Source organism: Corvus moneduloides, chromosome 1 (assembly GCF_009650955.1).
Source record: "Corvus moneduloides isolate bCorMon1 chromosome 1, bCorMon1.pri, whole genome shotgun sequence".
In the NCBI taxonomy this organism is placed as follows: Eukaryota; Metazoa; Chordata; class Aves; order Passeriformes; family Corvidae; genus Corvus; species Corvus moneduloides.
In genome coordinates this window covers 122,236,109-122,248,221 of record NC_045476.1, presented here as the reverse complement: position 1 = coordinate 122,248,221, position 12,113 = coordinate 122,236,109, and the positions used below count along the sequence as shown (strand labels likewise).

Sequence of the window (12,113 nt, the reverse complement as noted above, 5' to 3'; positions counted from 1 at the left end):
GAGGATGAAAGCAGTTTGTGCTTGCCAAATTAAACTTGCACTGATAATAAAACAAGGAAGTATCCTATCTTTAGAAAAAGAGCTGTTTCTAATCATTCTAGTCCTGCACTCTGAGAACAGATGTACAAAAAAAAATAAAGCTTGTGGACAAAAAAATTATGGCTCAGTGTATGATTAGACAGAAACTTTCACAGGCTTCTGTTGACTGCTTCCTATTACATGAGAGCTAAACAGCCTTTTAACTGAAATGAAGTAATGATTAGTATGGCTTAATCTGTTAGCTTTGCTGAGCATTTTGCTTGGATTTGTAGCATGTTTTGTCCCAAAACTTGTCCATTTTCTTTTTGCAAGCAAATCTATTTGGACTAGAAAATAAATTGTTTCTCCCCTATTAAACTGCGTTTAAAATACATTATAACTGGTTTACAGATTACTGTTTATGTTCTTAAGAAATTACTTGGGATATTAGCATTATTATATTGTGCCCCAGTGCTCAGTTTATGGCATGTAAATGGCAACAAGTAGCAAGTTCAATTTAGTGTCTCTACCAGGGAGTACTAGGGCACTTCAAGCTACTCCCCAGCAGCCTTTAAGCTACAGACTAGGAAAATGGGACATCATGGAGCTGAATTGCAATATTGGCGGTTAACTGTCAAAGCATGCAGAGCTGTATCTTTCATCCTGATGTCTTGAAAATGATGCAAAATACCAAGAAATGCCCCCATGTAGCTTGATAAACTAATTGATTACTGAAAATTCACTGGCTTGTTGCAGTAAAGAACCTCATTGGTTGAAAGAAAAGAAAAAAAATCCAAAACACCAACCAGAAATATTGATGCTGATTCTTACTGTTTCTTTCTATGCTGTTCCCTCTGTGCTAGCAAATACATAACACTCTTCACTGAGTGACAATGGCAGGTGGGTATGGAAAAGATAACTTTTGATATGAAGAAAAGTTTCATTTTTAACCTATCCATTTTCTTTCTCTTTTAGTGAAAATGTCCATATGTCTGAAGAGAAGCAGAGGATAATGTTGTTAGAAAGAGTGAGTAGATTGTGAGGTTAAGTGTTACAACTAAGTACTTAAAAAATATATACATGTGAAGTTGTGCTGTGGTCAGTTATATACGCTGATGCAATATAGTGTCTGCAAGGATTATGAATATGATTATAAATATGATTTCAGGGAATGTTTTTCATTGTACTCTTGGATCAGTATAATTCACTGAAGTAATTGAAGAGAACAGTTAAAAGATTACTCTTGGCCTATCTTTGTTGTGTTCATGTAGGCTTTAGTATGAATGACTATAGTGTAATACCACTTCTTAGGAGTGACAGATCATTGATCCAGAGAATTTCTATAGAAAAAAAAAAGTTGCAATTTCTTATGATTGACTAGTTTCTCATGGAAGTGGGTATTGTAGGCTGTATTCTTGGTAAAATGTGAGATTAACCCCTAGTAGTTACATTGGAGTATTTCAGATTCTAGTAATTTTTAACTGCTCAGTCATATCTAACTTCATCTCAGTTGTCTTTTAAGTTTACTTAAAAAAAAGAAAAAGGGTGTCTTTAGCTTTTGGCTTTCTAGGATCACTTGGACTAAAATCTGTGACCAAATAAAGAACAGGAATGCTTTCTGTTAGTGGGTTGTGACACTGTATGATGCAGCTGCCTGGATGTTTTTGACTACAAGCACATACATGCTTTATTCTGTCATCTGATTACATAGGATTTGTCATGGGCAGAAGCTATAACATAGTAATACATTACATATCTTTTGCCATTCTGTCAGTGACATGTTTTTCTAACTGAAAGAAAAGTATGAGTATGGAGGTAAACATAGTTTAGCAATGGGTTTTGTAGTACTGGGATAATTGCTAGACTTAAATTTTTTTTTGCGTGTATTTTTTCAAAAGATATTTTGATAATTGTTATAGCACTGAAAGATGTGGTATTGTACAAGTAGTTGGGCTCTAGTTGTACAATAACTATTTTTTTTATGTTTGTACTGTATGAGGTATAATAACCAGTTAATCAGATTAAGATTTTCTTTTAGACTTTGCAGTTGAAAGAAGAAGAAAATAAGAGGCTAAATCAAAGATTGGTAAGTATTTGTGCAATGCATGTTTTAAGCCTCATGAGAAAATAAGAAAAGCTTAAAAATTTAAGTTTGTTAAAATCTAAAAATGTTTTTTTATTAACTTAATAAATGTTTTAAGTGTTAAGGCAAGTGGTAAATAGATAACCTCATAACCTTCCAGAGGTCCTTAGTCTTCTCCTGGAAAAAGATTCACAGGACTGGAGAGTGACTTCTTCCCAAAGAACACAGAGCATCCAGGCTTGGGGTAGGGGGTGTTAATTTCCAGGGCACCATGACTCAGTTTTCAGCAGCAGTAGATCAAAGGCCAGTTTACAAGAAGGTAAATATGCCTGCACTTTAAACATAATTGGGAATGTTAGCAATAACTTCTAGATTGGCTTGGGAAAATTGCACCTCTCAGCTTTGTAAGGTGTGAAACTAATTCTGCCTAGCAGCTGGAAATTCAGGCAGCCACCATATGAAATGCTCAAATACAGGAAATGCCTGTGGAAGGAAAAAGAATGTAGTGACAGAGGGCCCTGGACTATAAATTCTTCTCCTGTGTTTTTATTCTCAGTTTATCCTTGTTAGCAGGTCTGAATATTAAGTCTTAAAAAAAATTCCTGTGTGTGTAGGAAACAGACACATCCTCTGGGTGGACTGGCCATGGTGATCTCAGTTTCTTTAAGTGACAGGTGATACCTAGAAGTTTGGTAGGAACTGATATCTGTATAGTGGGAAGTTACATTTCATACCAGGTATAAGAAAGGATAGCAAGACATCTAAAAGTATAATTTTTAAAGGAGCGTTTTTAATTCAGAATGTCAGTGCAGTGCACAGGATTTACTTAGGTGTAGTTTTCATGCTACAGTAAAACTCAAAACACATTGGACAGTTTTCTAAAGCTCTCTGTAGATTTCTTGAATCAAACTCTTGATCTCTTGTCATCTCAGAGTAAAATAAAATGGAAGAAACACTGTGTACAAGACAAATAGAAGGTTATTCTTGTTGTGATTAATACTTAGCCACGTAGGAGGAATTGGCAGTTCATTGGTCTCTAAAGTGATTCAAATTTGATTTCTAACTGGGCATAGGAACTTCTTATCTTTTCAATTCCTTATTTAGAAAATGAGTTTTTTCATAGATAAGTTTATTATTTGTCTCTTCATCTTTCTTTCCCTCTCCCCCTCCTTTTAAATGCACTTCTGAAATTGCAATACGCATCAACACTTAAATACCAGTGTTTATTTCTATTGAGATACTTGAAATGAGGTCAGAAGGCATTCTGTGTGAAAATCTTCATAGGTTACTGGCTTTTGAAGAAGAACTTGTGGGTTACTTCTGCAAGGAACAAAAAGGAACTCCTTTTAATACTTGGAATGTTATTACAGGATTTCTGTTACATTAAATGAATTACTGAGAAAGGGAAACATTTTTTCAGTCTAAAGGCTATTAGTTGTACTCATAAAACATTCCTTACTAGGTTTTAATGGAATTATTTTCAGCATTCTAGTTTGTTCTGTTTTTCTTGAAGTTAGAAATCTAGGAAAAATACAGAAATCAAGCTATTTCGTGTTTTAATTTAACACTTAACTCCATTTTTAAAAAGCAGCAAGAAAATACCTGGTCTTTATATCTGAAGAGAACTCTCAAACACTTTTTTGAACAGTCTAAGCAAATTTGACAAATTTCATGCTAGCTGCAACTTTTTCAAGAAAGAAAAGTAGCCTCTAACAAAAAAAAAAAATCTGAAGTTGGATCCTGTAAAGAAAACTGCTGAACGTGTCTTCAGAATTTGAGAGCTTTCTGTGATATACTGCATTCAGTTTGGACCCATTCTTTGAAGAAACGAAGAAAATGAGCTGTGAATAGTCTTCAAGCTCATATGAAGACAGGCTGGTACTGCCTCTGGGGAAGGCAGGGGGCAAGATTGACAATAGGAAGGAAATACCCTGTAGGGAGCAGTATTTGAGTTACAGCTGAAAAATCATGTGCTAAACTTCAAGTATGAGCAATCTAGATTTGAATAGCATGTAAAAATGGTCCAGGAAGTAGGAATGTATGGAAAATCTGCAGGACCTCTAGTCAGAGTTTCTGTGGAGCAATTATGAATTGTTTTTTGTAAGGAGGTTACCAGAGGGTAATAGAACAGATACATTTATATTAGATCAGCTTCTCCAGCTACTTGCCTCCACTGGGACAGGTATTCCTTCGGAGGTAGAAGTAGCGTTAGCCATTGTCATTTCAGGTTATTGTAGTTATTGTAGAAACTGTGTGTACAATTTTATTAATTTTTAGGTCTAGTTTATCCTATTGACAGTTGGTCTATGTACCAGTATTAATTAATTCAAACAGAATTAAAGGCAAATATTATACATACAGGAGATAATTCTTATGTCCAAAAACTCACATAATGAAGCCTTTCTTTGGTCTTACTAAACAAAGAATTATAGACTCCAGTTTTATTCCAGAGAGTGCTGCTCTGTTTATTACAATAAGCTTTATATTTTGTGACAGTGCCTAGAAAAACTGAGAGACCATGTTGAGTTCAACATCTAGAGTTTAATTGTAATAAACATGTTTAAACTCCAGTGTTCTACCATCAGCTTTTTCTAATGCCCTTGGGTAACTGTGTTAGAATGGATCATAGGTCTTGTGTATGCTCAGAATGAATCTTCACTGGCACTGATCTGAAAAGCACTTCCCCATTCTAAATAATGAGGGAGAAGTTAGTTATGCAAGAAATTTCATAATCAAGGGTAGCTGTTAAAAGAAAAAGCACTGTAGTGGAAACCAAAAACAAACCACAAACAACCAAACTTAATACAGAACAGGATGACAAAAGTATGTTGGGTTTTCTGAGTGAATATAAAATCTGCAAGACAGGCACTGTTTGAAGTTGATCAAAAATTATTTTCCCATATTCTTACCTGCAATATACATTTCATCATAGCTTGCAAGTACTTTATAGCTTTTTTCTTTCTTACAGATGTCCCAAAGTATGTCATCAGTATCCTCAAGACATTCTGAAAAAATAGCAATTAGAGAGTAAGTAGATGTTAAATTTCATTTAAGTAGATGGATATGTTTTCAATAAAATAAGTGTGTAGCGAATGTTACAATTCTTCTGTTCTTGCTCTGTGGTGAAAAGATGCATAGATCTCTATAATTCAGCCATCACCTATTCAACTATCCCAGTTGAGCATAAATCAAATTTTATAAAGCCTTTTTATAAACAAAAAACGGCCTTTTTGAACTGTCAGTGACTTTCTTGAATTCTGTACTTTGTGGAATTTCTAGAATTCTCTGAGGTTTTTTTTAGATTACTTGTTTGTTTATCTGTAACCTTGAAGTCATGCTAAGAAAAGATAGAAGGAAATCTGTTCACCCTGAATATGCATAGTGCTGTATTATATTTCAAGAGAAGTCTTACCTTCCTGAAGTCTTCAAAGTTCTTGGCTTGCTCTGACAGAATGAAATAAAATTAATTCAAACGTTTTGTTAGGTATTCTCAATCTGTTAGCAGTTGCATGTAGAATTGTTGCTGGAAACAGAAGTATTCTTTTAAAATGTGAAAGCTACAAACAACTTCTTAATTAATATTAGGCTTATAAATTACTAATATAAAAAACCTTTTTAGAAAGAAAACTGGCACAGATTATTCTGTTAATGTTTTTTGAATTACACCAATTTCCATTTTTGCTGTAACAAAGTTAGCACTTGAAGAATCGTTTTTTTTCCCTTTAGCATCTGAAAATTGTGGCAAGTGTCTTGGTAGTTTTTGGGGAGGAAAATGTTGCGAAAGAAGAATCTATCTGTCTAATACAGATGATTTTAAGTCACTATAGCCTGTCTTCATAATACGTCCAGGCAGAAAAGTTTGGAGTATTGTTTATTTAATCCAAAAATGAACTTCAAAGATGATGACCTAAATTTCTCTAAATTTACTCAGCTGACTGACTGTGTATCTGTAGTTTCCTTCTCTGGAGAAGTTTTTCACTTTCTTTGCACTTCTTCTCTCATCCCCAAAATAGTAGTAATATTTATTCTTAGAGTCCCCTCATGATCTAATGCTTAATTTGTAGCCATTTTAGACTTTATTAATGGATGAATAATTTACTTGCAAGACATTTGCACTGTGGAACAAGAAGCTTGGAGACAGAAGTCATTCTTTGAATTCTGTTATTGAAACTTTGCATGAGAACTTGGTGGCTTCCTGTGTTACCTTGGTGTCAGGAAAAAGCAGAGTTTTAGAACTTTTTACGTAGTCGCCACAGTGTTTCTTTGGCTTTTCATCATTCGATCAAAGATGAACACTTCATCCCTTCTTTGTCTTGTGTGCTTAAAACTTTTAAGATTGAAAGCTGCATAAATGTTTTTGCTGTATTTTTCTGTGTTCAAATTGGCTTCAGTTTAAAACATCAAAAGAATGTTTGTAAACACCCAGTGCAGTGATGGTTAACTGAAGTACCAGTGAATAAAAATAATGCAAGATCGAAACATTAGTATTTTGTTAGGTACTTCTGATTATATTTTAAAGCAAAACTCACAGTTCTTTTGAAAAAAATAATTTGAGCTGATGGGTGTAGAACATTTCAAAATCACTTTTTAAAGATAGCCTGCTTTTGTTGACTTCAGAAAATAGGAAATGTATATAAGTTGGCGCAGCAAGTGGAAATGTCTGTTACCATTCAACTTAGTCTGTCTCAGGCAATACATGGGAGAAAAAATGTAGTGTAATTAATGTAGTTTCAAGCTTCTGTGCTTTTTTAAGTTAAGTTCTGTGATTTTATTTTTTTTCCCAGTTTTCAGGTTGGCGATTTGGTTCTTATTATCTTGGACGAAAGGCATGACAACTATGTGTTGTTTACTGTTAGTCCAACCTTGTATTTCTTGCACTCAGAGTCCCTTGCTGCATTGGATCTCAAACCAGGTGAGTGTGGTAAGTGTCAGATTTTTTTCTAATTATTATCTCCTCTTACAAATAACACTCTTAACTTTCTAACACTAAGTGATTTGATAAATATGTATGTGATAAATACAAGAAGCATGTATTGTAGATAGTTGTCAGCTCTCTTTGTAGCTTTTGCTACTTGTTCTGATGCAAAATATTTTTCAAGGCGGAACATTTTTAATTAAAAATTTATATAGATGTTTAGGGCCTTGGAAAAGTAGGGAAAATACCTGCATCTTCAAAGTAAGCTGTAAAAAAAACAAAAAAAGAGGGAGAAAATGCCAATTTCGTACACACACAGAGTTTGTTAACATTCCCATCAGGCTGCTTTAACTACTCAGTAGCATGAATAATAAATAACAAAATGTAGACAACAGTATATGGGAATTTGCAAGCAATATTTTTGCTCATAGTTTTTCCACCAAGTTAAGATAGTATTTATTAAAATTTTTCAGAGAAGACTTTCAGTATTTATTTGTTTTTGTTCAGGTTGCTGGCACATTTACTTTTTTTCTCCCTTAATCTTCAAGGCTCTTTATTGGTTGTTTTTGGCAGCTATCTAAACTTAGCTAAATTGAAATCTTTTTAAATGGGGAAAAATAACAGTGCTTTGCACTAAGCCACGAGCTACATGAAGTGGATTCATGGGAATACCTTTGAGCTATCATGGTTTTTTGCAAGCCCACCTGTACTCCCAACTTTGTAGAAATGTCTAAGAATATGCATCAAAAGAAAATTTATATTAATTCTACTTTATCAGTGAAAGTTTCTATGTTATTGCATGTCACAAGCTGCCAAATAATTTCCCTGAGCAGACTCACTGTAGATTGCACTTACGATGAAAGATGATAGATCTTAAATACCTGTGTAGTCTCCAGAAGACCACTAAGGCCTAACTGGATTCTGAGTCTGCTGAAGGATCTGTGCCATGTGTCATCTGTGAAACATAAGGAGAAAGTGCCTATCTGACTTCCAGATGTAATACATTCTGAGCTATGGCATTAGTAGTGCATTCATAGCTGTGTGAAATATGGTAGGCTTTCCTTACTGTTTTTTTACATGTATAAGGTAAAAGCCATTTCGGTTTGTATGTTACTGTGAGTAGTTAATTCACTGACCTGTTTTCAAATGGACTTAGCTTGTTCCGTTCCTTACCACTTGCTGAACAGAGTTAATCTCAAATCTGAGAAAACTGCACGTAAGATAAACAACATACCAGTTGCCTGAGGGACACATTTGTCTCTGTCTCACTACTTCAGGAAACCATGTCTTGATTCTGTTCCTGCATCAGGGAAGTGGGGAAAATGAAATTCAGTACACTAGTTGTACTTGTGATAGGTTAAAATTGGTGTGGACCTAGGTACTGCAAATTACTGTTTTAAGGGCCACCAAAATGTTGCATTTAAACTTGATCTTACTTAATGTTCTTATTTATTTAAAAAACTGAGTTTTTTAAAGAATTTCTGCTTTTAATGAAAATATAATGTAATATCCTAGTACCTGTAGTTGCTTATCCAAAATATTAAATATATTTTCTCTTTAGCATCAGGTGCATCTAGGAGACCTTGGGTGCTAGGAAAAGTGATGGAAAAGGAATACTGCCAGGCAAAAAAGGTAAGAAAATAGTAATGAAAAATCATCTATGATTAATAGAGAAAAAGTCAATTTTAATATTTGTAATGATGCCTTTTCCTGGTCTTGAAATCAAGGATTACAAACACAGTTAGAAGGGAAAAAGGGGTTTTACCTCGGTATTTATTTTAAGGACCCTTAGGTGCACCATGTCCAGGTGGAATGCACTGAAATGCACACCGCAATGCACACCCACAATAGATCAGGTATAATATTATAGGTCTTACTAATTACCATGTCTATCAAAGATTCCCCAATGAGAGGCTCGAGTGAGCCCCCCCCTCCCCAAGGAACCTTCCCCTGGATGGTTCTATCTCAGTTTACAAAATGTGTTCTGAAGAGGACCTTGGGGTCTGGGGCATTCTGACCCCTAACTATGAAACTTCTAAGATGTTTAGTCTCCTAGCTTGACAAATAAGTCTAAGAATGTAGGCTAAAAAACACGAAGAATACAAAAAAATTATAAAACGGTATATAAAAGGGGTATAAAAGAAAAGGCAAAAAATCATCATGGCATCAATAACACTTGTGACAAATTCTCCCTGCATGAGAAGTTAGATGAAAATTGTCCTAAGTTCTGCTATTCCTGCTCTTCTTTTGAGTCAGTGAATAGCAAGAGTAGGGGAACCAGAGAAGAGGTGAGTGAGCAGTGGGTTAGGTATTTGCATCCACACTGCCCAGAGCTTTGCCAGACTCCTGAGGGTCTCCTGAATACTGAATAATGAGAATCAGTTTCGGCTTAAAAATACAAAAGCCAGTAGAATAATCCCACATTTAAATCTTTTTTTTCTTTTTTTTATAGGCACAAAACAGATTCAAAGTTCCTTTGGGTACAAAATTCTACAGAGTGAAAGCAGTACCATGGAACAAGAAAGTATAACAAAACAAAGTTTTAGTTCATTCTATTTCCGTTCTTTTTTTGACTCATCCTTCAGTGCTCGTTCATCGCTCCCAATACCAGGCCATCTTTTTATACTGAGGTCATGTGACAAGATACGTCATTGATGTACTGCTTTTACTTTTTAACAGGTGACATTTTAGAAACAAGAAATTCATCAAAAACTCTGGCCCTAACTGCTTCGATTTTTTTACCCAGATAACTTGAACAGTGTGGACCAAATGAGTTCATTTTCTCGAAGGGCAGCCACATGAAACATGGTTTGTTTGCCATGTTAATTGCCTGTTAAATATACATTAGCTTGTATTTAGATGTTAAATGTTAGTTACCATTATTACCAGCATATGTCCTTTTGTGAAATCATTATCAAAGTACTTGCACTCTTTAACAGATTCTTTATATGTGTAAAATTCATCAACTATTTAAGAGGGTGTTCATTGCATGCAGATAATCATATAATTTTTCTTCAACATGAGTTTGCCTCAGTAGATGAATAAAAATAACTACTGCAGCTTGTTTCATTACATGAAAATGCTCTTTAATGTTAAAAAACCCTTGTAATTTGATGGACTGATTTTGAAAATCAGTCACAGTTAGATCTGCAATCTTCAAAAGCACTTTTGATGGATTGATCACACAGATTCTGAAGGGAAGACACCTGTGCCGTTTGTTCAAAGTGAAGCACTTGTTCTTCCCAACAAAACAGAAGTCTTGTATTAATCTATTTAGAAAAATCATATTGATGAAATTGTATTTCATGGTTGAGTTTCAGGAAAAAACTCATTGTACATTAACCATACAAGAGTCATTTAAGTAACAAATTATTGTAATTGTAAAAGACGTAGAATTTTAAAACAATAAAGATTTGAAACTGTATGTGTTTGAAGTATTTGTGTGCCTTTTAAATATTATCTCTAATATTTATTTCATGTTAATCTGTTGCAGCTTCTCTGTGATTTCTCCAGTGGTTTCATTACATAGAAATACCCAAATTTTCTATGAGAGGTAGTAATTATCAAAAACATTTGGGAATTACAAGAATTACCTTGTAATCATAAAAAAGAATTTAGGTAGACAGAAATTTTACTTTTGTCAGCATATTAAATGGATAAAGGACATTTTTTAAGTAGTTATACTGCCTACATTTTTAAAATGTAGTCTTATTTATTTTATTTTTAATAACAGTATAAAAGGGATGCACTATAAATATGTAGCCAGTGGAAAGTGAAATTATGAGTTCAGCTATGAGCTTATGCCTAGGACTCAATCCATAGAGTTACTCAGCTGTGATTTATCTCCATGTGAGGAGTGGAAGAGGAAGAGCTAAAGAAATGGTCACATGAAAATCTCAATGCTTCTGCTCATACGTTGCAAATAATATTTCTCTAGACTAACCAGTCCACTTGAACACCCAGAAACATCTGTATATGCTTTATTTAAAATTTTGTTCCATAACAATTTTAAGTTAGATTTTTATGAAATGCATGGGCTTGTAACTGTATCATATCTTTGAGTAAATAAATCTAAGACAATTGATCTGTGGAAAACAGAATGTCATTTTGTCAAGTTGCATTCTTACCTGGTTGATAAATTTACTAGTTGATGTACTGGCTTTTTAAAATTAGTTCTTAAATGTGCCTTATTCTTCAAGAACAGTATTACCATAGTTGAGTACTGCCCAGTGTCAAATTTGCAAATACCATAAATCTATAGGACAAGGTTTAATGCATACAAAAGCAAACCAAAGCAACAACCCATGATGTAATGCTTTTAATCATTGAATTTTTTACCTTTGATGCTAGAGGATTTTAGCTTTTATATTTTTCATATATTTGTGATCCTGCAATTCTTTAGTGTATAATTCTAAACTCCATATAGAGTGCTAGCTACTGTTCTCCCATCTTGGTCAGACAAAACAATTCCTCTCTAGGCCTGGGAATCAAGGATACCTCACTGTCTTAGGCCCCAAGAAATGTAAACAAAAGTTAGCTGGGGGGGAGCAAACTTGGGGTAAATGACTTCATTACCTGAAGCTGTAATTGGAAGATTAACCCCCAATATGCAAATGGACCAAACTTATAAAAGTATGGAAACCTGTGACCCATCATCCATTTTTGGGTGTAGCCCCTGGGTGGCTTCATCTACCCTAAATGTACCTGAAGGCCCTTCCATAAATATAAATGCTTTTTATTCTCTTAATTTTGTCTGGCCTCTGTTTTTAGGTAGTCCCATAAGGCATCACCTTCAACTAAATGGGAATTCTGTCTGCAATTTGGTGCAGTCTTGTTCCTTAAGTCAATGGAGTCACAAGTGTTTTAAGAAGTTATACACATAGCATAACTCATTTCTTTTAATATGCCAAGTGTTAAGAAGCCTTGATGTCTTTTACTCATTGACAAAACTTTCCCAGCCTCAGATACTATTGCTGTGAATGTTACCAGTCTTCCAAGGATTAGCTATTCCAAGGATTAGCCATCAGGCTTTGCTAAGAGACACAGAGCCCTTCCATTTCTGGGAGGACAGTTGCTCCCTGAAGTAGCAGCAATGCA

General features: G+C 34.5%; 1 protein-coding gene across 2 annotated transcripts in view; it reads left to right on the top strand.

The window, feature by feature from the left end:
* RB1CC1 (RB1 inducible coiled-coil 1) overlaps positions 1–11,116 on the top strand; it is a 68,663-nt gene extending 57,547 nt beyond the window's left edge. Inside the window, exons 19-24 of one of the 2 annotated variants that reach the window (XM_032125159.1) lie at positions 994–1,045; positions 2,057–2,104; positions 5,070–5,128; positions 6,886–7,013; positions 8,578–8,648; positions 9,469–11,116. In XM_032125159.1, the coding sequence (XP_031981050.1) occupies positions 994–1,045; positions 2,057–2,104; positions 5,070–5,128; positions 6,886–7,013; positions 8,578–8,648; positions 9,469–9,546 (436 nt within the window). In that variant the 3' untranslated portion in view covers positions 9,547–11,116. Of the gene's footprint in view, positions 1–993; positions 1,046–2,056; positions 2,105–5,069; positions 5,129–6,885; positions 7,023–8,577; positions 8,649–9,468 lie in introns of both variants that reach the window. The other variant, XM_032125150.1, reaches the window with a different exon arrangement.
* The last annotated feature ends 997 nt before the right edge of the window (positions 11,117–12,113 follow it).